The sequence below is a fragment of the Sceloporus occidentalis genome, unplaced genomic scaffold, assembly GCF_023333645.1.
Source record: "Sceloporus occidentalis isolate IW3139 unplaced genomic scaffold, rSceOcc1.0.p SCAF_1, whole genome shotgun sequence".
Classification (NCBI taxonomy): domain Eukaryota; kingdom Metazoa; phylum Chordata; class Lepidosauria; order Squamata; family Phrynosomatidae; genus Sceloporus; species Sceloporus occidentalis.
The window spans coordinates 163264078-163289617 of record NW_028316981.1 but is presented as its reverse complement, the minus strand read 5'-3'; the positions used below and the strand labels follow the sequence as shown (position 1 = coordinate 163289617).

Below are 25540 nucleotides of genomic sequence, written 5' to 3'. Positions count from 1 at the left end.
ACAGAAAAGCCTTTGACTGAATAGATTACAAAAAGCTGTGGCTTGCCCTTTAAGGAATGGGAGCACCATTAGTTTTGATTGTCCTGATGTGAAACCTGTACTCTGGACAAGAAGCTACTGTTAGAATATGGAGAAACAGAATGATTCCCAATCAGCAAAGAGGCTTAGACCATAGAATATCTGCAAAATATCATCCTAGATTATAAGAAATTTGAAAAAGGTAAAAAATTTCCCATATCTTGGTTTCAGCTGTTGATAATGGAGACTACAGTCAAGAAATCAGGGGGGGAAAACTATGAAAGACCTAGACAAGATCCTAAAGTGCAAAGATTTTTTTTGTTTATTGAATGTATATCTTGCCTTCTTCCAAATGAACACTAAATTTAGGTACATCCAAGCCATTATATTCCCATCACCATTGTTATTCTACAGGGGGGTTGCGTAGTTCTGTTAAAGAAAATATCTACATGCAGATAATTATGCTATGCTGAAGGGATGTTAAATTGTAGCCATTCCCTACAATAAATTGTTCTGAACACATGAACATCTTAATAGGGTATCTCCATGATACTTATCGACTCTCAGAAGGTCCAATGTAGAAATCATAGCTTTACAGCCCTCCCTCCGAATTCTTGGGGGATCCGTTCTGGACCCCCCCCCCCCTCGGTTAATTTGGAAGTTCGCATATATTCAAGCTTCATAGCTTTGAGTGGCACTCCTGTGTGTGACCATGTGCATGTGTCATGGGTGCATGCACCATTAACTTTAATGGAGATTGCACATCCATGAATAATCAAAACTTCAGGTCTCAAGTCCGTGAAAATGGAGGGGTGACTGTAGTAGTGACATTTCCAAGTCAGATTGTGGCTAAGGGCTTCTGGTTGGTAAATAAAGACTGAATTAACTATTTCAATTACTACAATCTTTTTTTATTTTGCTTTGGATCTTTAATCTTATATTCTGTATTGATAACCTTTCTTATTCTGGTTTTGTTGTCATGCTACAGAATTATAATGAAGAAAGCCATTAAAATTTTCCACATCAGTAACTACACAGTCTATAATAAATCCTTTAAATTAATTATATTTTATGTCAAGAGTAAGTCATAACATTACACACATATATAAATTATATTTTGTGTGACAAAATACTGCTTTCATTGATATCAAACTTACTATGAATCATTTTCATTGGGTGAACATGAAATCTAGAACTGTGTGAGGGATAAATTTCTATTCATTCTTTTTGCATGGTTAATAATATATTCCTGAAGGGATGCCCATGTTAATCTGTTGCAGCAAAATCAATGGAAGAGCCCTGTGCCACATTAAAAACTAGCAAACATTATTTTTGTTGCTACATATCATTACAAACTTACAGAATGAAAATCATGCTATAATAAATATGTAAAGTCTTGAAGGTGCTTCAGCATTCTTTGTAGAACATAATACAAGCATTTTTGTTTTGATAGTAATTGCAGTACATAATCATTGACAGAGGTACTTCTTTGTGAACACAGGTAATTTGTGGCTTGGTATGGAGCGCATGGCAGAGTTTGCTGAAAAATGCTTTTATATATTTTAAAAATATAAAAAAACATGTTAGCAAAAAAAGACATGTTAGCAAGAAAAAGAGAGTCTGTAAACATCTAGAAAGCAATGCCATAATCACAAAAAGTCAACACGGGTTTCAGAGAAAGAAGCCATGCCAGACAAATCTTATCTCATTCTTTGATAAATTTACCAGCTTATTAGATGAAGGGAATGCTGTGGATATAATATATCTTGATTTCAGTAAGGCCTTTGACAAAGTTCCCCATGACATTCTTGCAAACAAGCTTGTAAAATGTGTGCTAGACAAGGCAACTGTTACATGGATTTGTAATTGGTTGACTGGCCGAACCCAAAGGGTGCTCAACAATGGCTCCTTTTCATCCTGGAGAGAAGTGACCAGTGGGGTCCCACAGGGCTCTGTCCTGGGCCCAGTGCTATTCAACATCTTTATCAATGACCTGGATGACAGAATTGGGAGTATACTTATCAAATTTGCAGATGACACCAAATTAGGAGGAATAGCTAATACTCCAGAGGACAGGATCAAAATTCAAAATGACCTGAATAGACTAGAAAGATGGGCCACAGCTAACAAAATGAACTTCAACAGGGAGAAATGTAAGGTACTGCACTTAGGGTGGAAAAATGAAATGCACAGATATAGGATGGGGGACACCTGGCTTAAGGAGACAATGTGTGAAAGGGATCTAGGAGTCCAAGTAGACCACAAGTTGAACATGAGTCAACAGTGTGATGTGGCAGCTAACAAGGCCAATGTGATTTTAGGCTGCATCAATAGAAGTATAGTCTCTAGATAGATCAAGAGAAGTAATAGTGCCACTATATTCTGCTCTGGTTAGGCCCCACCTGGAATATTGTGTCCAGTTCTGGGCACCACAATTCAAAAAGGACATTGAGAAACTGGAGCGTGTCCAAAGGAAAGTGACTAAAATGGTGAAGGGTCTGGAAACCATGCCCTATGAGGAACGCCTTAGGGAGCTGGGTATGTTTAGCCTGGAGAAAAGAAGGTTAAGAGGTGATATGCTAGCCCTGTTTAAATATTTGAAGGGATGTCATATTGAGGAGGGAGCAAGCTTGTTTTCTGCTGCTCCAGAGACTAGGACCCGGAGCAATGGATGCAAGCTGCAGGAAAAGAGATTCCACCTCAACATTAGGAGGAACTTCCTGACAGTAAGGGCTGTTCAACAGTGGAACAAACTCCCTCGGAGTGTAGTGGAGTCTCCCTTCTTGGAGGTCTTCAAACGGAGGCTGGATGGCCATCTGTCGGGAATGCTTTGATTTGGATTTCCTGCATGGCAGGGGGTTGGACTGGATGGCCCTTGTGGTCTCTTTCAGCTCTATGATTCTATGATTCTATGAAAATCGACAGGTTGGCATTTCAAAGCCTGGGTGCTGAATCATGGGATGAGTTCCTGTCACTAGTTCCAGCTTCTGCCAACCTACTTGGAAAACATGCAGATGCAAGTAAATATAAATAGGGACTATTTCTCAGTGGGAAAGTAACAGCATTCGTTGGAGTCAGGCTGGCCACATGGCCACCAGAGCAGTCCTTCGACATCGCTGGCTCTTGGCTTAGAAAGAGAGATGAGCACACACACACCCTACAGTCGGTTATGACTAGACATTCATATCAAGGGACTACCTTTACATTTAATGTTTTATTAATGCATGGCATTACTCATTACTCAGTAATAAGAAATAACATTATTACAAAAGCTATCATATTAGACGTGATTTAAGGAGGGGGGGATGTTTCCATGTTCTGGATCAATGAATGGCTAGTGAGTCTTTTCTAAAAGTGATTAAAAGCAAAGACAAGTCTCAAACACTTGGTGCTGAATTAAAGAAAGAAATCCTACTCCCCCCCCCCTCAAAATTTTCTTAGATATTCCATCCTTGAAAGCCGAAATCTTAGCCCCACTTTTATAGAAGGGCAAAAGGTTCTCCGAAAATGGAAGGGGAAAACATTGGCATTCCAATAAATAAAATGCCATAGATTACTGGGCACATTCCAGGGTTGATGGCTATGTGTCTGCCATGTTCTCCCTAATTTGATATGTGTGCTATGCACATGTGTGCAGCTTGGTGTACCTGTCTCCTTTCCTGTGACTAAGTACACACTGGATAAAGTAGCTATTCTGACAGAAGATCAGTGGCCTTTAACTCCCTATCTGGCAGTATAATGTCTGCATAGGATTGTTCTTAATACATTTAAATATCATTGTATACGTTTAGATTATCTCACTCATGGTTTATGCATCATAGACTGTCATAGATATTCTATTTTCTCTCTTCACAAGATTGCAGTGAGAGCCTTGAGCTATTTAATGTTGAGCCCCTTCCCACTCCATTACCCAATGCCTTTTTTGCATCGGCTACTGGCCGCATCAGTGTATGCCAAGGATCTTGTAACACCTTTGAGACTAACTGAAAGAAGTTGGTAGCATGAACTTTCATAGACTTGAGTCTACAGCTCAGTATCATATCTTGAGCAATTTCCATTGTATTTACCAGTCAGTTGATAGATGATTGAGATAAAGGCCAACCCACCCAGTGTGGCACAGAAATACACTTCGATTCCGCCCTCTACATCTAACTGCACAGTAAGCAGCACAGACTTTCTGTCTTCATGGTGGTTCTCATTAGTTTATTTCTACAGTGAAAGAAAGTGCCTCAGTCCTGAACTCCATTACCATATATATATGTATATATATAATATTTGCATCTGTATTGTGTGTAAATTGGCCCTTAGATGCACTGAGAATTGCTGAAGACTGAGTCCAAGATTAGCATTTAGGATTTGGGCTTGGTGTGAGAACATCGCTTTGCTCCACTGCAGTGCTGTGAAACAATTCTTAGTGGAGCAGCAAAATCAGATTATTTCTAGGGCATTTGGTCCCAGTCTTTGGTCCAAATGTCAAGAAATTAATAAAAACAATGTCAAACTACATGTGATTCTACCTCTAGGCACCCTAATAATCAGCTAAAGGAGCCCACATTCAATTAGACTTAACATTTTCAAAGGCTTTTCAGGAAGTGTGATAGACCACGATACAGCTAAAATATTAGAACCATGATTTTCATTAAATCAAAGCCTAGTTTGCCAAGTTGGGGTTTCTTAATGTCTTGCTCTGATTCTCTTCTCTCTCTCTCTCTCTCTCTCTCTCTCTCTCTCTCTCTATATATATATATATATATATATATATATATATAAAAATGTTTAATTTATTTTTCAGAATTTTACACACAGAGATAAATTTTTGAGGTCATGCTGTTTGTTATCTCTGGTGAAACACAGATATTCACAAATGTTCAGAATGTACCATCACTCCAAGGTCTTGTCTTGTGATATTCGGTCAGGATTCACAGATTTATCTGTTATACTAGTGGGGTCTAGCAAGGGAAGCTGCAGTTGGCTTCCCTGACAAGATATCACCTTCCCTTCTCAAATGGAGTGTAGCTGGGAGCCCTCCATTTGCCAGTGTTTGGGATACCAGCAGTTAGAAATTTATGCAAACTCACCCCTAAAACAGTGGTTATCAGTCCTCCATTTGTTTTAGATTTCAGCTCCCAGAAGCCCCAGCCATCCTGACTAACAGTCAGGAATCATGGGACCTGAAGTCCAAAACATCTGGAGGACCAAAAGTCAGGAATTACTGTAGACATGGCAGTGAACTCATCTGGCCCATACAGACAGGGCTGGGAAACATATTGCACTCCAGATATTGCTGAGTTGCAAGACTGATGGTAATGAATGCTGGGATCTACAATCCAGCAACCTCAGAAGGGCTGCAGAATTCCCACCTCCCAACAGAGACATACTTTTTTAAAAAGGGAGAGGGACACATTATATTTAACTCAGCAACTGAATATGTTCTTAATTCTCCATAGCCCCACTCAGCCACTCGTGGTACCATCATATACACCTGCTACTATAATGCATTCTGTTCCAATTCTTTGCTCCATTTACATATTTCATCAACAGTTATTCTTCCTCCTGCTCCCCACCCATGGTTTCTAATTAACCAGTGAGAAAATTATTCATTTAAATGGAGCCAGGATATTATGCAAAAGGATGTTATTTTTGCCTCTGGCTACTAAGCAAATGTAAGCCAGAAGAGAATGGAAGAGCTTAGCACATAAACCTCTAGTTGACCATAATGAGATGTTTTGTGGTTTATGCCATTTCCGTAATTCATTTACAGCACTGCATAAGCAGATCTCTGATACTGGATATTGCAAACATCAACCAAATTCATGTGAATGTGGAAACGGATACATTTTTGGAAATGCATATGATTCTTTCACACATGCTGTCTTTGCTTTGTTGTCCATGCCTCTTATCATTCTTGTTGCCTTTCTTTGAATCTTCTCAAACTTGACTGTATCCTTCCTAATATGAGGTGACTGGAACTAGAATACTTCAGATGAGGACTGGCTAGTGCAGAATATAGTGGGGCTATTAATCCCCTGGTCTTGGAAACTAAGGTTCTATTAATGCACACTAAAATATTATTTGCTACAATACCACATTGATGGGTCATGTTCAACTTACGATCAACAATAATTCCCAGGTTCTTTTCACATGTACTCCTGCTAAGGCAGGTGTCCCCACTATATTATAAGTGTGTGTTTGATTTTGTGCCCCAAATGTAGAATTTAGCATTTGTCTCTCTTGAATTTCATTCTATTAGTTTCAGCCCAGTTTTATCAAGGCCTTTTAAAATTCTGTTCCTGTCTTTCAATATGTTAGCTATCCCTTCTAATATTTTGTAGGAACCTTGTAGACCCTATAGGTCCCAGTAGATTCAGCATCTTGACTAGCTCCTTTAAAATTCACACTAAAACCAAGAGCAGAGTACTTCTCCGACCCAGCTTTGGAGCCCCTGTCTCCACCAGGGTGTTGTACATGAGCCTCTCCCTCCTCATGCTCATGCAGTGCCCTCTGAATAAGTGAACAAGGACTATTCATCCATTAGAAAGAAGGAGTGCCACAAGATGTGTCGGGGGAGGAAGCATCATTCTGACACATTGCTGGCTATTGTGTGAACAGAGTCATACCATATCCACAGTCCGCTGGGCAGGCTACATGCCAACCCTCCTTTGACTATAACATAAAGGAATCCTTTCCATCTACAAAGATGACATGGCCTTTTCAAGGGGAAAGTGGAAACCTATGCCTATGGTTAGAAAAAGTCATTCTTCTTCCATTTTTCCATGTCTCCAGAAAGGTAGGTTTTATTTAAAGTGTTCAAAATTTCCACCAGAAGACAAAAGATAGTGAGGCACGCACATTTTACAATTGAACATCCCTCACTCCCACCTCTATCTCTATTTCTATCTCTATCTGTATTTCATAGGATATTCCCAATTCCTTTCCATTACTTCTTAAATTTTCTTTTGAAAACATTTGGGTGTAAAATATTTTGCTCCCTATGATGGAGCAGTAAATGGAGTCCTCCCTCCCACACACTCACATGAGTACTCTGAACACAAGGTTGGGCAAGTCATCCTCCTCAAATGCACATGAATGTGGAAGAAAATCCTATAAACACCTCCTCCAGCAATTAAATTATTAATATTTTGCTGCCTCTTCATGACACCCCCAAGTCAACTACTTGAGGCATCACTGTTTCCAAGGAAGACAGAAATCAATCTTAAAATGTCTCAAAGCCATCACATGATGTTTGTCCCTGCAGAAGATGCCAGCTGCAAAGTCCCATAACACACCCAGGAGAAATTTGAAACAGAAATTGTATTTCACATTAGATAAAGAAATGTTGAAATGTCATTAAATTACCATGGTTATTGGCTAATAGTGCAAGCGTGGATTATAATAATGTTGCACATGGAATTATGGATTCTTGAGACTAACATAGAAACTTTTCAGGATACCTCCGAAAATAACCATTGCCAAGGTCACAGTTGAAATGTGAGGGATGTGCCCAAGATATGTTGTTGCCTAAGACAGGTCAGCAAATGCTACGATGCCACATCTCATCCCAGTCAAGCTGCACAGTACTCAAATTATTATGGCACATGAGGCAGAAAATTCTTCACTTATTGCTCCCCCAGGCAGGAAAATACAATGATAATTGAAAGGTATAGCCATCAATATGCAGAGAAATCTTGTAGTGCCTTTGAGACTAACTGAAAAAAGGAATTTAACAGCATGACCTTTCATAGACTCGGGTCTACTTTCTCAGATAGACCCGAGTCTATGAAAGCTCATGCTGCCAACTTCTTTCAGTTATTCTCAAAGGTGCTACAACCAATGATAATTTTTCACAGGTGAATGTCAGATTTGAAATTACTTGAACGACATGAGAAAAGCCCTGATTCTGAGTCAATCCAGTCACTGCTCATTTGTGCAGACCTTGAGAAATGAATGTGTGTGTGAAACCACCCTGTGACTGTAGCTATTTTGTGATGATGAATCTGCAGAATATGTTTGGAAACGTATTAGCTGCATTGAGACATCACTTTAAGTCATAGTTGTTATGATGAGCAAGAGCCTAATCTCTCTCAAACTCATGCTTTTCTCTCACCTCCCCTAGCACCACCACCACCACAAAGAGTTTGGACGCTTTCATTTCTATTTTTGATTAACTAGAGTTTATTGTGTCACCAAACCTGACAAACTGTGGTTTTATCTTATCTATGGCTGGTCTGAAACAAGACAAGTTTGAGCCATAACTTATAAAGCTGGCTTGTTTTCACTAACTGTAAGGAAGACTGGGAACAGTTTAAGTGAATGCTGGAGAACTGTTGCCATCCTGGTGTTGTTGGATCTCAGCTACCATAATCCATTATCACTGGCTAGGCTGCCTGGAGCTTCTGGAAGCTGAAGTCCAAAATATCTGGGGAGACAAAGGTCCCCACTCTTTGTTTAAGGCTTTCACACAACCTAGAGATAGTGGATTTGTTCCTAGCTCAGTATTCAGTCATAGAGATTGTCTCATGTGATTACATCTAAATCCCAATTCATATCTGTGTTCAGAAGCACAGATTCCCTATACAAACATAAACTCAAGACATGATTATGTGAGGATTAACTGTTCTAGAGTTTCAATTACTAGTCCTAAAAATAACACTCCGTATTTGCAGTCAGTATTCACTTGACTTTCAGTCTATGGTTTCACAGGATGAGTTGTTTTGTGGACTGCACAGGTATTGTTCACCACAGCTGTAAGAGAATGATATGCTCAGTGAGTGATTCTCCCAAGAGTTTATGTATCTCAGAAACAGATAATTCAGAGAAATGAAATGTTTCAAATTAGAGAAGAGAAAATTCCAGTTCTTTACCCACATTCACAGGAACTCCTGAAGAGATTCTGTTTGACAACATGGCAGGAATAAAAGGAAGAGGGAGAGAGAAAAATAAAAAGTTAAACAGAGAAGTTATGAGTTCCATAGCATCATATCTTTTATATCCCCAAACCACTACTGTCCCTTTACTCCTTGTCCCTTTATTCCTGGAGATATAAATCTTCATTTATTATCAATGCAAAACAAAACACAAGAGGTTTTTTTCCCTTGCTGTTTGAGAAATTATGAGAGCTTTTGCACAATTTTTCACATTTTCAGGCTTTCAAAAACCTTTTGCACAGAAAAGATGATAATTTTTGTAAAATATATCTCTGCATTTTTGTTGTTCAAAACCCATCCTCATGCCCCAAAGAAAAAAACACTGAATATGAAGAGGGCGAAATCCCTATTTACTTTTGCTGTCACTGAAAATAACCTTTGCAGGCACCGGGCATTTTTGGCAGATTGTGTTGAAATACTCCTTCTCATCAAGGATGAGCAAGTGTATGAATGTTCTTTACATCCCTAGAGTACAGTCATCATGACTCAAATTTGTGTGATCCCTTCTGCGCAAAGTGCAATCTCTAATCCCCAATGAACAGAATGAATTGGGGCTGCGCAACAGGAAAAAATCACCATTGATCAGATAACGATAGTAGAATTACAAAAAGCAACAAAGTTTGGAACATGCCAAATTTCCCAAAGATATCTCACTGGTTCCTAAAATTTTGGATAGAATTTGAATCATTGATGGTCCCAAAGTCTAGTTAGTAATATCTGGTAGACTATGAAACTGATAAAGCAACATTTCTTCTAATAATAGAGGATTCATCACTGTAAAAACTAAACAATTTTCCTGTTAAGATGGCTATCTGAACTACATAAAAAGGTTACTCTCAAATATGCTAGAGATAAGTAAATTACATCTCTCTAGGCTAGAAATTTAGCAAACAAACAAACAAAAAAAACCTTCCTCCTTTGGGATGTTGTATGCTGCCCTCACCTCTGCTCCTCTCCCTCCAGCAGTGTCTTGTATGTTGCAATTTCAATATCAAGGGCCAATTTGGTGTTCATGAGATCCTGATAATCCCGCACAAGGGCAACCAATCTGTCCTTGAAATTCTGCACGCTGTTCTGAAGCTCCTTGTGCTTAGCTTCAGCATCTTGCAGAGCATGTTCTCCAAGTTCTTTGGTGTCCTTGACGGCAGCTTGCAGAGAAGCAACCTGCAAAACAGGGGAGAAGACTTCCAAAAGTCATGTTAGATACCAAAGTTAATGTCAGATTTAATACTTTCTCACTCCAGCAGTGATTCTGAGGAATCAAAGGATTTCTTGGGGCTTTATCCTATGTTCCCAGAGCTTAGGACAGTAACATGACTTTGATCACTCACTGAGGACAAGGTTTTCTGAAAGGTAGCTTTTGTCCAACTGGATTTTCTGCTGTGTGCTAAATGTATTAGGGCAAACCCTCAGTTCATGCAAAGGCACATATTTTCAAAAGGGCAAAGTGATCTCTATAAGTGTCTTCTACTCCCACAAATTATACTGTTGAGTATTAGCTCAATGCTAATAAAATTAGTGGTCAGCATCTTCCCCTACAAGTCCACCTAAACTATTTTAGAACCTTTAAGCACGGTATAGACATGAGGAAGTGTCTGTGGTATTGTTGGAGGACCTATTGAATCTTCCTGTTCTCTTCCTTTTCAGGTTATGTGACCTCCATTTCATACATCCACTAGAATGAATTCTCATGTTGATGAACTGTATTACTGCCTTCTTTGCATAACCTTCTCCTGCCCTCTGGAATGCCCTTCCACAAGAAGCAAGGCTGGCCCCCACGTTGCTTGCCTTTCATCGGCAAGCAAAAATGGCTTTATTTAGGCAGGCTTTTAATGTATAATCTTGGGATGTCTTGGGTGTTTGTTATATAGGGTGGGTATCAAGGTTTTAGTGTGTTTTTAATGTTTGTAATTTTATATTGTTTTTATATTATTTTTAACTGTTTTATTGTAATATGTTTTTAGAATTTTTATTTGTGAGCTACCTTTGGTCCCTTTCAGGGAGAAAGGCGTGATAGAAATCAAATCAAATCAAATAAATAACATTACTATTTCATCCCTGATCAGCACACCAGTAGCAGCAGAAGAAGCAGATCTAGAAGAAGCAGTCCTGACTCATACCTGCAAACACAAAAACTTCCCTACCTTTTTCTTCTCATTTCCTACTTGGTATTTCATTATCTGGACAAAGCGATTCAGCTCAGCAATTTCACTGTTGTTTTTTCTTAGGTTCTCATGGAACTGACAGCATTTGCTCTGGAGATCCTCCATCTAATATCCAGACAAAAGGCAGAAGAAAAAGAGTAATTTAACATGGTACTAAAACATGAAAAGAGGCAAAAGGGTGTATGGAAACAGAAGAGAGAAAATGATCTGAGGTTTCTTTTTTTCAGGGGAGAGGGACTGCAACTTCCAGAATCCTGTAGCCAGCATGGTCACTTGCTGAAATATTTAGGCTTTTCCTAGGTCTATAGAGAAATTTGGCATGACCTCCTTAACCAAGGGTTCTCCTCACCACCTCAGAACATCAATCACACCAAAGCTTCTGTAAATAAGCACTGAAATTTTTTTGACACAGATTACATATGGAGCGGAGATAAGTGGAGAGTGAACTGAGAATGGAACATAGGATGTTTCCCATGATGTTTTTTTTAAAAAAGAAATCTTTGCTGGGGAGTCTATAGCAGCATGTTTCTAGCAGGAATAGAATTTAGGCCTTCAGTTGAACCTAAGACTGATACACACGCACACACACACACACACACAAGGGTTGTTGGAAAGTTGATTAAACTGAAGATTATTAACAGAAAGAAGCTGTTCAAAAAGACTTAGCAGGGAAAGAAACATTTTTATTACCCTAGATTCATCCAATCTCTTTCAAGCATGGAAGCTGAGCAAGGTTGGACTTCAGTGTTTGGATGGGACAGCATCAAAGGATACCACGGATCTTCAGGTAGGGCTAGGAACTCTTCCCTCTAACCTGGAAGATGCACTTCCAGACAGAATTGATAATACTGGGCTAGATGATCCTATGGTCTGCCTCCATATAAGATGGCTTCCCATGTTCCTACAACACACATCATGATTATCCCCCAGTTCACTGTTTTTATCACTTAACCCAAATCACTAGCATGGCTGAGCAACAGTCTGGGTGTTGGGGCTATTTCTCCCCTAAGTCCTAGTGGGCCATACCCCTCCCAAAAGAACACCAAAATGCTTCCATTTTTGGCTGTATTCTTCCAGAACAGTGATTGAAAGTGACACCTTCTGTTTGCCACTTCAGGAAGGGTAAGGGAGGGGGGACTTATTGGGGCAGTACTTTGGGGTTGGGTTTGCATGTTTGGGTGTTTCTGAACATTTTTCTCATATTTCGGGAGTTTTTATGGGGTCATTGGTTGAAAACTGCCCCCCAAAGAAAGAGGCACTAAGGCCACATGTGGCCTGAAGCCAAACTGAAGGTCTAGAAAATTATCTTGGGCTGGACTTTTTCAGAGGTTGCCAGTGCCAATCACTGATGGGTACAACCATCACTTGGTGGGTGATACACAAGATTCATGAAGGAGATCTCTGGGTGGTTGACTGTAACACTTCAGCAAAGGGGTTAAACATCAAATTGTTTCATGATCCCTGCATACAGTCATACAAACAAAGCATGCAATAATCACCACTCGTGCTCCTGTTCTCCTTTTTTATAGATGAAAATAAAGTCCCGCAACACAAAGATCCTTTTTTTCCTATTGGCTGTTGATAGGCTTAATATAGCTAAGAACTGGAAAACTGGAAAGCCAAACTTTACCGGATCTGTGGTTAATGGAGAAGAATGCAGACAGTAATAATAGAGTGAAATGCTTAGACTCTGGATTGACTTTCCACATGATTTGGCATCCACTTACTGAATACATCCAGTGAGACTTGGTTTCTAGACACCTCAAATCTCATCTAAATTTTTATGGAAATATGACTTACAGGATCCCTGAACACATCTTTTGTCTATAATTTCCAGGGCATTACTTTGAGTTATGATTTAATTTCAGCTTTTTCAACAAAATAACCACATCTAAGGGTTTATTTTCTCTGCCATTGTTTTTATTTGTTGTTGTTTTAGTATTCTGTTTGTTGTCATGTTTTGTTAAAAATAAAAAAAATAAAAATTGTTTCATGATAGCAGCAATACAATTATCTTCCAACCTATATCAAATTGTTGAAATGAAGAAAGCTTAAGGAAAACATGGATGTATTTTTCTTTGGAATAACTGGACTTAATTTTTATTAGTTTCCTGGTAGACAATAATAAGAAAATTGAATAGCCGAAGGCACTAGTGCAACTCTCACATGGCTGAAGGATTTGGGGAGCTATAGTCCCACACATCTGGAATGCACCATGATGTAGAAGAATATGTTAGGGCCTAGTTTATTATATTTTATTAGTCAGCTAACTAAATACCCTAAAAGCACCAGATCCTATCTGATCTTGGAAGCTAAGCAGGTCAGCCCTGGTTAGTCCTTGGATGGAAGACCACCAGTGAAGACTAGGTATTGTAGGGTACATTTCAGAAGAAGGAACTGACAAAACAACCTCTGAGTATTCCTCCTCTAAGAAAATCCTATCTAATTCATGGCATCATCATAGGTCAACAGATGACTTGAAGGCACACAGACACAGATGCATCTCATGACTAGGACTCTGCAGCAGCAGAACTATAGATTTCTTAGTTACCACAACCCGTTCCATGTCCCTTTCTCATACCTGGCTCCAGTAAAAGAGATTAGCTTCTCCCTTGCTTCTTTGAACAATGCTCTGATACCAGCTTTCAATGTCCTGGATGAGGTCATCCATATCCAGGCATCTACTGTTGTCCATGTTGACCACCACAGCTGTATTGCTGAAACCAGATTTCAACATTTCACGTTCCTGCAGGTGACAAAGAATCTGGGTGATATCTTAACTCTCAGCAACAAAAAGGAGATCAACAGCCTATCTTGATGTAGAGAACAACATGATTCACATGTTTTATATTGTGAGAAATACCACCTTTACAGCCTTAATTAATAGAAAGCTCTGTAAATGTTCTGAAAGGGAAGAGCTAGTTCAGTCTTTTTCCTTTATTCCTGTACACAGGCTCAAAGTATGTTTGACTGGCTGAGGTATATATTTAGTACCAGAACTTGGGAGACTTATTTTTGGATTACACTTCCCAGAACCACCCTTCCCAACCAGGTTGACCAAATTCTGGGAGCTGTAGCCCAAAAAGTAACTTTTCCATGCTGTGAAAATTATAGCTAACACAAATGCATATTTAACAGATCCCTGCTGCTGCAAACAGCTAGTTGTCTTCATCTTCTTCACTGAGTAGTAGCCACCTTAACCAGGAGAAAGGAGGGACAAGGAGCTTGCTACTTCCCTTCACTATAAGTATCTTGATTTTTCTCTATTTAATTATGGTCTCGGGCAGCTTCCATATTTCTCCCATAAAATTTGGGAGAAATCCCAAAGAGGATTCAGTGCTCTGCTGACATGGGGCATATCTACATGGGCCATTTGACTGCAGACTGTCTTCATGACCAAGCAGTTCCTTATCGGATCTGGGCCATCCCTGCCTTACAATGGTTTAAAAAAAACATTTCTATACCACTTATCAATGAACAAGCACTCCCTAAGCAGTTTACAATGTGTAAGCCAATTGCCCCCAACAAGCTAGGTAATCATTTTACTGATCTACAAAAGGATGGAAGGCTGAGCAGACCTTGGAGCCCTCCTCTAAGATCCAACTTTCTTTGTGGCTGCAGTACCAGCATTTAACTACTGTGCCACCAAAGGCTCAATGACTCAGTGCTTTGTTTTCAATCTTAAAGAAATCGACTTGTGCCAGTGGTGCTGGTGTCAGACAGCACAGCAGGATGCATGTGTAGACAACTGTCTGGCATTGCTTTGGAGTGCAGTGGTAACGGGAAATTCAGGGCAGTTTTGGGGGCAGAATACTCCAAGAGAAGCCCAGAACATTCTGGCCAGTCTCTAGACATGGAAGCCACCAGTCACCTTTGCTGCACGAAGAAGCCAGGAAGAACTGAAGAGGGCAAAGAAGTGGCAGATGTGTAGCCATCTTGAAGTACTATGACATGAATACAAATACAGACCTTGAATTACTTAGAACAAAATGCTGATGGATTTAATTAAACTGCTATGTGGCCATGGGATTATCATTATTTAAGGAAGAGAGTAGCTGATGGCTACAATGAAAGGAGACAGACCTTCTCAAAGAAGTTTGCCAAGAAAGCAATGTTTTCTTTCAGCACTTCTCTCTTGTGTTCCAGTTCCTTCTGCTCTTTAAATACCCCATCAACTTCCTGAGGGACAAAAATGGAAAGAAATAGGTATGTAAATTCAAAGGCAGAGTGTGGCGAGGGTGAATCCAACAACAAATTACCTTTAAAAAAAGTTTTAAAAATGGAAGAATACATCTTCATACAGAACATTATTCTGATTTTCCAGAAGAGTATGTAATACTCTTACTTTCTTCCAAGGTATTCCTCATTTTCAGATGCTAAGGCTTGTTAGATAGTAGCCCTGTTTTCTTGATAAGATCCTTGTCCATGTGTAGCATGCATGTACAATTCTGTCCCAGTTGGTTGCAATGAAGATATTGTGAACAAGCAAAAATGGGATTTGTATATGAAAGGTATATGTGTGTTCATACAGAAAACAGTGTTATTGTAAACAAAGATGATCTTTGTTTTCGTTTTTTCATTTTTACACTTCTAAGGCGTATTCCACCTTGTAGCACCTTGAGACTAACTGAGGCTGCATCCAGACTGATTTAAAAGATCAGAAAATCCCAGATTTTGTTCCTGTTTCTTCTGATATTATTTGGGAGAGCCATACACATTTTTTTTAATTCCAAACAATTTTCTGTCAGCTCCCAGTATGATTAGAGACATTTTATATCAGCTCCCCAGATCAGTTTATTTTAATGTAGGATAAAATCGGAAATAACAGGAACAAAATCTGGGATTTTTCAATCAGTCTGGATGCTCCCTGAGAGAAAGAAATTTATACAGTAAGCTTTCGTAAACTGAGGCCCGAGACAGATGGGCCGAAAGGGGGATGGTGGAAGCGATACTAGGGTTCCGGACCACATAGCAACCGCATGGTCCAGAACCCTGGTATGTAATGGTGGCAGCCTGATGGCGGTGTCCTGTCTGCATGGCCGCTGCCATTTTCACGTAATGGACACATAGCATCCACACATCATAGCATGTCCGTTACATCACGAGTGCGCCATTGGTGCACTCATGACATAACTCAGGCACCAGTAAAAGAACCCGGAAAAAACGGGTTCTTTTTACTCCGGAGGGACGTTGCACAATTTGGCGGCTGCAGCATCCCTCTGGAATAAAAACAGGGGCTTTCAGTCCGCCATTTTTAGGTGGTCTGTACTGCGCCTCAGACTACCTTATCAGATGCAGTAGGCTGAGTCCACAAAAACCTATGTTATTAACTTTATTCTTTATTTTTTCTGCATCTATTCTGCAGAATTAATGCAGTTTGACACCGCTTCAACTATCATGGCTCAATGCTATGGAATTCTGGGGGTTGTAATTTTGTGAAATGTTTAGTAGTTTTGTAATATATCTCTTCTGTCAGAAAGCTCTTGTGCCACAACAAACTACAGATCCCAGGATTCCATAGGATAGAGCAATGACAGTTAAAGTGATGTCAAATTGCATTATTTCTTCAGTGAGGCAGCAGCCTAAGAAAGGAGCTACAGATCCATTTCTATCCTGAAGCAGACTAGCATCTAGGAAGCAGACCTTCCTTAACTTTCCTCTGAATACTTATAAGCTGTACATGTCAACCTTTTTATTCCTACATTTTTATTATTATTGTGTAAGGATCACTCACCTGCTTTAGCAAGGTAAACTCATTCTCTGCATTTGTTCGTCTCTTGACTTCTTCTTCATACCTTGAAGAGAGTGAAAATGTGTGAGAGAGATTATGAAAGGAGCAGAAGAAAGGAAGATGGTCATGACCTAGGTCACACATGGAGTGTATACTGAAGTGCTTTCATTTAGAATGCTGTCTCTGAAGATTAAAAGGGGGAAATTCTGAATTTTGTAAATTTTTCAAGAACAAGTGGCAAACCCTAATTTGATACAACAAATATGGTTGAATTGAAAGGGTTTCAAAACCAGGTTTTTAACAGTTAAATATTGAAAGTGATGGCAATGACAGATGAATCTCAGTTTCCCCCACATTACATATATATATATATATATTCAGTTCTTAATATAATTTTGTACTACTTTAAACATGATTGTTTTAATTGTGTCAAGTTTTAACTGATTTCCTCTGTAAGCTGCCTTGGTTCCCACTCGAAGGTGGCATATAAAATAAATAAATATATATATATATATATAAACAAACTGGGCTAAAAAGGGAAGAGGCAAAGAGACTTGCAGTGTGGCGACATCCTCTTATGTTTCGATGTTACTTTTGATGGAGAAGGAAGGGATGCAGGACTGTTGGTTTCAGCCATACCATTTCCTAACCTCCATTCTGGAAATGGAACCAATTTCAATATCAGCACCAATTTAACTTCAAGAACTGACTGTATTACCCAGTAGGTTCCTTACATGCCCTGGCTTTCCTCAATCAGGTTCTTCATGGTCTTGTGTTGCTGTTGGAGTTGGTTCTTCTCATGGAATAAATAATCAAGTTTTCTTCTCAGTCCTGTGATGTAATTTTCACATAGTGGGGAAAGATCTTTCTTAACGGTAGAATTTCTGTGGGATTTCAGCAGCTCCCACTTGGTGGCCAGGAACTGGTTCCTTTCTTCCAAATATCTGACCTGAAATTCAGTAGAAAAGAAATAACTGGGTTTTGCTACTAAGACTTTTGAAAATTAATACATGCATAGCTGGTACTGCCCATGGCTCCTAAGTCATGCCTAGGCTAGGAGTGGAGAACCTTTGGCTCTCAGGAGGATTGACCCACAAGTCCCACCAGACCCACCTAAAATGTCCAATGGAAAAGGATCGTGGGAGCTGTAGGACAAAAGAAATATTCATCAGTTGGAACCAAGTCCAAAAGAAAGGCTCCAGAAGGTGGACTTAATAACTGGTGTTATATGTCTTCAAGGCATGTCCAACTTATGTTGGCCCAAAAATATCAAGGTGTTTTCTTGGCAAGATTTATTCAGAGGGAGCTTGTGTTTACTGTCCTCTGAGGCTGAGATAGTGTGACTTACCCAGTGTGCTTCCATACTCGAATGGGAATTCAAACCTTGGTTTCCAGAGTGTAGTCCAACACTCATACCATTACATCATGTTGGTTAATTAATAATTAATAATTTGTTTTATTTATATACCGCTATTCCAAAGATCATAGCAGTGAACAGCAAGTAAGCTAATTAGCAAGTAAGCTAATTGTTGGCCTTAATAATAAACCCACTGAATCAACTGCTGAATTGTAAACCAGCACTAGCGACATTCTATCAGTTTAATGGATCTACTCTTCTTGGGGCTAGCAATTGGTTTTAGGCATAAGTGCTTCCATAAACCTGCTAAGCCAGGCAATTTGTTTTTACTACCGGAACTAGAGCTTAGAAATAAATGCTTTCATACACAAACCTACACTTATACCTCTGGATTCAAGGTTACTTGATTTCAGCTGTCCCATTAGAAAGGGGAAATTAGCTTTTGACTCACACTATTGCCAACTGATTGTGCATGAGAAATCTTTGGCGGGGTACAGACCGCCGCTTTGCAGCGGTCTGGCACCGCCGCCAGAAGGTCCGCGGGGGAGCCGGAGCCTTCAAACGGCCCGACTCCCGCGCGGACCGAAAAAAGAAGCTCCAAAATGGAGCTTCTTTTTGCGTCGCGTTTGCGACGTAGCGAGGCGCCAGGGGCGCGCTCGCTACGTCAGCAGCGGCGCGACGCGTCTGGACGCTGTGCGTCCGATGCGTAAAGATGGCGGCGCCCATGTAGAAGGGGCGCCGCCATCTTGTACGGACGGAGTCCGTACTAGACCATGGGGCGTCTAAAAGAGACGCCCCTTTTTTAAAATGGGACGTCCGGAGGACGTCCCAAATGTCAGTGTAGAAAGCCCCTTTGTTTCTGCTGAAATCACCTGGAGATCTATTAGTGGATGCTAATAATTCATTCTGAGTCTAAGGCATGCATAGATAGAACATAATGAGGGCATGAACTGCCGAATCACGATCACTTTGCCAGAGCTTGAAAAAGTTACATTTTGGATGACAAATCCCAGACTCTTTTCTGAGCCTGGGCCTGCTTGTTGCTTCTTGTTTTGCCAGGCGTTCCCTGCCTTCTGTTCCTTAGTTCCTTCCACTGGAACATGGCTGAAATCACTGGCTAAGCCTTGATACTTGCACATTCTATGAAATTCCTGTTTCAATAACTGTCTTGAAGAGGGTTACTGGATGTAAGATGTCTTAACTGCCAACTTTTATAGTTCTATTACAAGCTTGTATACTCAGAAAACCATTCATACCTGTGCTTTGAGAACAGACATGGTAACCATTAGGGAAGCCTTGCCTACCTAAATATCACCTCCATCTCTATGAAGGAAACCTAACATATAATGAATCCATTAGTTGCTTGCAATGAGACAAATTATGGAAGAAAGGTGCAAATTCTTCAGCATCGCAAAATGTAAAAGAAAACATTTTAAAAATGTTTTATCGCTGGTATATAACCTCAGAACAAATTGCTAGGATATATATAAAAATTGATAGTAGGTGTTGTAAATGTGAGGAAACACCAGGGACATTTCCCCACTGTTGGTAGACTTGCAAAATGGCAAATAACGATTGAAAAAAAGTGAGTGTAGTAGTAAGTTCTATCTTAGGTATAAAATTACAAATTTCTCTGGGGTGGTATTTACTAGGAATCTATGAAGAGGACTTAGAAAATAAAATTGGAAAAATGTTATTTTATTTTATAACTACAGCTAGATTGGCCTTTGCCTAGAAATGGAAGTCCAAAGAGACCCCCAAAGAAGATTGCAACTATAGATTTCCCAGTATAGCATATACCTATCTAAACTGTTTAATACAGAACTCAGTAGTCTCTGAGGGGTTTACAATGTGTAAGCTAATTGCGCCCAACAAGCTGGGTACTCATTTTAGCAACCTACGGAAGGATGCAAGGCTGAGTCAACCTTGGAGCCTGGGGATTGAACTCACAACCTTGTGGCTGCAACACCGACTGCAATACTGGCATTTAACCACTGCGCCATCAGGGCACCTTAAAAATTAATATAATTAATAATACATGAGAAATAAATTTATTTGTTTATTAAAGAGTAATTTGTAATATAAAGAATTGGGGGGGGGGGTTAGAAAGATATGAAGTATCTTAAAACTGAGTGAATTATGTGGTTAAATTAGGACGTCAAATATATTTGAGGAATGAACCGGAAAAGGTAAGGGAGGAAGTCAAGATGTGGAAGGATGACCTAATTGAAGTTATGGTTGGGAAGAGTTGGTGGTAAGTGGAAGAAAGTGTAAGGAAGAGTTTGAAGGTATGTGTATGTGTGATGATGATAGAAAAGATGTTAGAGAGGAAGTTATTCCAGATGAAGGAAAAGAGAAAGTAGAGAAGGATGAAGCAGCAGTATAAGAAGAATATTGTGAAAGGCATGTAGGAGCAGATAGGTGAATGGATGAAACCAGGGGAAATGAAGGGAGATGACATAAGGTTGTAGTGAAGAGATTGTTGAAATGTAGGGAAATGAGAGGGAAGAATTTACAATGGTTTTAGGAAATAATGGTTATGAAATACCTTGGGTAGAAGGTTAAAGGTAAAGGTAATGGTTTGTGTAATGTATGTATTATGCAAATAAGGATTATTATGATAATAAGGATGTACTGCATGATGTATGATGTTTTTATTAGTAGTTTTTATGGGTTTTTTTGTTGTTGGAAAACATTGCAAATAAAGATTACTTAAAATCAGAGGTAAGAGAAGTAAAATCTGGTTCTGGTATGGAACGGAACAGCTGTCATCCGATTTGCTCACACCAGAATCGGGCTTTGGATTGTGCATCATCCAGTCTCCCTGCCAAAGGAACCAAGAGAGAGGCCACTGTATTTGGCCTGTGCAGACAGGGCCCAAGACAGATTTAACTCTTTAAATATTGAAGTAATATTGCATTTCCAACAACAACAATATATTAGTGTTGAAAAAGTCTATCTCCAGCCTACCATCAAGTAACTACAGTATGAGGACAGTAACTAAACTTACATGGAATAGGAAAACAGAGGAGGAGGTTGATGATATCTGTCTATCAAAGAGTCTTCAGGCTCCAGATTCATAAAATTCCATTTTATAGTATTCATGGCAAGATTGATTCAGAAGAGGTTTCCCATTGCCTTCCCCTGAGGCTGAGAGTGTGTGACTTCCCCAAGGTCACCCAATGGGGTTCATGGCCGAACAGGGAATTGAACACTAGTCTCCAGAGTCATAGGAGATTAGCACACCACTTTTCATTCCTGCTCTAGGCACGGGATGTATACTCACAGGGATGGATTTATTGCACAGCTCCATCCCCAGGCAGTACTCATCCCGTACCTGTCCCTGGCTTCTCCTAGACCTTTTAAAGAATGGGATTTTCCTTTTCTTTAAAAAGTCTGGGAGAAGCCCATGTTGGGTATAAGATGAGTACTGCTGGGGACTGAGCTGTGCAATAAAACCTGTCCCTGTGAGTTTACATCCCGCGACAAGCACAGGAATGAAAGTCGGTGTGCTAATCTCCGTAGTTCAACAGTCAAACCACTATGCCATGCTGATTCTATTTTTATTATTACTTATTTATTATACAGCAATTATTTATTATTACTGTTATATAAATTTATAAATTTTGTCTCTGCTTACCATTCACCTATGGCAATATAAAATAGAAACAAAAATGACAACAAGTAGGAAAACCTGATGAAACCCGGGGAGCTATATCATGAAAATGCACACATCTTTAGGTCAGTCTAGAACTGCCAATTAAAAACTCAGCTGATTGACAAAAATCCTTATTGCCTAGTAAAATTAAAATTAGGAAAGAGCCATTTTTGTCTCCTTTCAGAGAGGATTGAGGGACTGGCCTTGGTTGGCCATTCAATAAACTTGGTGGCTGAGCCAAAAAAGATTATCGCATATCGTTCTCAGAACGTTCCGAGTCGTAACATTCTGGGAACGTTCCTGGAACGGATATTACCGCATGAGGAAAGTGGAATGTGATGAGAACATGATGGGAACACATTTTACCGCACAGCGCATCCCTTTTTCTTGAGAACATTCCCAGAACATTTTCCACAGAGGTCCCTTCAAGCCGAGGGAAAGCAAGCTGCCAGGGATGGGACTGGGCCAAGGGCAGAGCCCTAGCAGTCATTGCAGCTCTTTAAACCAGTTAGAAAAGAAGCATCCTCTGCTGTCATCCCAATTCCCCTTTTTGGCAGCTTGTCACCCTTTTGCCTCCTCTGTGTGTGCATGTAATGTGCGCCTTCAGGTTGTGAGCTTCCCTCCCCGTTTTAACTCTTGTCTGGCTCTTTGATATAGAATTCTGGGAGTTGTTTGCTTGCTTTTGTGTGGTGCTCCAAACAGAGGAGCTTTTGTGGGTTCCTTCCTGGAGGGAAGGAGGAGAGGGTCCTGGGCATCCCTGGCATCCCTGCCTCCTGCAGGCTGACAGCACAGGAGCCCCGCTGGACACGACACCAGAGGCCCCTGCAGAAGCAGCCAGACCCTCTCCCTCTTGCTCTCTGCCCTGCTCCCCTCCTTCCCTTCCTTCTCTCTTTTCTCTCTGTTTTGCCCTCCTCCTTCACTCTCTTTCTCGCTGCTTATCCTTCCTTCTCTCTCCCTCTTTCCATTTTCTCCTTCCCTCTCTCTTTCTCTCTCTTTCCCTCCTTTCCTCTTCTCTCCCTTGTCCCACCTTTCCTCCCTTTTCCCTTCCTTCCCTCCCTCCTTCTTTCCCCCCTCACACAAACACACACACACACACCTTCTCTCACTGCAGTCGCTCACCTGCCTGCCTCCTTGCCTGTCATTCTTTCAGCCAATCAGGAGATGGAGGAATGAGAGAACGGATTTGAGAACAGATAAGAATACTGCACAGACCTCTTTTGGAACGTTCTCAGAACGTTACAGCTCGCTGGGAGCACATTTAATCCATCCCCTCCCTGGAACACATGTAGAACACATTTGGAACATGATGGGAACCCAATGGGAACACATACGTGCGGTATACTTAAATGTGTTCCATTCCCATCGGGTTCTCAGAACGTTCTCAGAATGCTGTGCGGTATTTTTCAAAATGTGAACCCAGGCCTCCAAAGTGCTGAATTGATTTTTATTTTATAAAAGATGTTGTGTGGGCTACTTAATTATGAGCAGAGCCCTGGCATCCAGTGTGTGTATCAGGGACTGGAAAAGCTACTGTTTTGCATTACAATCCTCAGAATCCTAAACCAGTTTACCCACTGGCCATATTGGTCAGAGCATTCTGGGACTTCTCTAGTCCCTGATGGTAGTTTCCCAAGGTGAGATATATAAATATCTATCTTTTTCTTTCCCTGCTATTGGATTTTATCCATCTTCTTCCTTCCAGAGGTGCTCTTAGGCATGGAAGGATAAACTTCAAAGCTTTCAAAATCTGCCTCCTTATGACTACATTTTTGAAAATGTGGTTACCCTGAGGTAACTATATTTTCTGACACAGAGTGCCAGACCTGGCGTGCCATTGTAATATATAGTTTGGCTCTGTGTTATGAATGGGCCATGACAGATGTAGCCCCAGAGGCAGACTGCTTATAACACTATAATTATCAACTGCTGTCACACTGTGGAAATAAAGCATTTTGACACTATTTTAACCTCTGTAATTTGGTGAAGCACCAACCATTTAACATTTGTAGTTTGGTGAGGCACCAGAGCTCTCTGAAGGCTAAATATCTCACAAAACTAAAATCCCAGGATTCCATAGCATTGAGTCATAGCAGTTAAAGTAGTGTCAAACTGATTTAGTTCTGCAGTGTGGATACACCTCCCATCATATCTAAATACAAAAGCCAGTGACTTTTGATCAGAGTCAATACATGCACACATCAGTCAAGTTGAAATTCATATGTACATCAGTCTTTGGTCAAACCCCACAAAATATAACTTGGACCTTGTCTGAATGGACCAAAAGGCGCCATTCCATTCTGGCATTGTTCCCTTCAGGTGACATATGTCCCAAAATGCAGTGTGAATGATTTGGATGATGTCTGGCACATTCTGCACAAGGACCAGGGTATAACAATGTTAAAATACATTTGAAAAAGTTACCTACCACTCTGGATTTTCTGGGAAGATCCAGAGCCCTCCATTCCCATGCTGCCATGGCTATCTGCATGGGCTTCCTGTTGTGCTGCCCAATGCATCCACTATCACCACAGGTCACTAATTCTGAGGTCAGAATGAGGTGCTCAGCCATGTGACGTGAGCACCCCATGATACACTGAGTGGCCCAGCAGGATATCGATGCAGACAGCCACCACAGTGCAGAAATGAAGGCTGGGGTACTGGGGGCAGGTCAGGGCAGCTTTGAGGCCAGGATACTCCTGTGGGGTCAGGATACTCCTGGTCAGTGAAGACAAGGCCTCAGAATTAATGTTTAGTAGTGCCACATGCCGTGGCAGGACAGAAAACAACAACAATAGGAAATCAAATTTTGAATATTCAGTGCACCTGAATATTCAAACTCTTTAGTTTTGGATTGAAAAGAAACAAAAATATAAAGCAGTATCATCTCACCTTGTCAATGAAGCAAGCAAACTGAGTGTTGAGGTGCTTCAATTGTTCCTTCTCCTCTGCTTTGACCTTATGGTCATGTGGATCAACCCCCAGATAGAGAGGTTCTAAGAGCTGTTTGTTGACATAAATCTCACGGATCCCTCCACTCCTGTACCTACAATTAGAAATCCTTTGGGTCTGACCAAAGTTATGGAAACTTCTGCTGGTGTTACCTCCTGCACACCTGGCAGTGGCCATGTGAGGTTGACTTACAGGTGGCTTACTTGACTTTATCTCATAGCTAACTCCAGTAGAGGAGGCAGAAGTGAAACCTCTCCTTCTGTGAGAACAACAGAAGAACTGTTGGTCCATTGTACCTCAGTTGAAGAACAAAAAGAAACACAGGAGGAGAGCAGCAGAAAGAGCTTCTTTGATGTAACACCTAGAACTGCTCTTTATATACAGTAAATGAGGCAGGATAACAGCCTGAAATTTGCAGGCTTCATTTAGGGTATTACTGGGCTTGGCTTGCCCGGCAGCAAGGCGCTGACCTCCCCAGGGTGAAAAAAGGAAGTAAATATTGTTAGACAAAAATTGGGAGGCACAAAGAATCTTCTTAGTGCACAGTTTGCAAAACCCAGTCAGAGGACACTCATTTCGTCAACAGTTTGGCCTCCCTTTAGCAATCATTAGCATGGTACATGTGACATTTTTTCTTGAGGGCAAAGGGATTAAAAGAGCTTAAAATGTTTCCTCCTTCCTAAATTGGTGTGGCATACCAGTTACTCCATTTCCTCGGTTGATATTGCACCCAGAATG

The 25540-nt window shown here is 40.4% G+C and overlaps 1 protein-coding gene across 1 annotated transcript; it reads right to left on the bottom strand.

Moving 5' to 3' along the window:
- Nucleotides 1-8704: 8704 nt before the first annotated feature.
- LOC149322608 (keratin, type II cytoskeletal 5-like) lies at nt 8705-25093 on the bottom strand. Its single transcript, XM_089529783.1, has 9 exons — nt 24743-25093; nt 17573-17787; nt 16842-16902; nt 15191-15286; nt 13689-13853; nt 11087-11212; nt 9886-10106; nt 8880-8908; nt 8705-8760 (listed from the first exon to the last, which is right to left on the bottom strand). Exons 1-9 carry the CDS (start codon nt 25091-25093, stop codon nt 8705-8707), a joined length of 1320 nt encoding a protein of 439 aa, XP_089385909.1.
- Between the last annotated feature and the right edge of the window lie 447 nt (nt 25094-25540).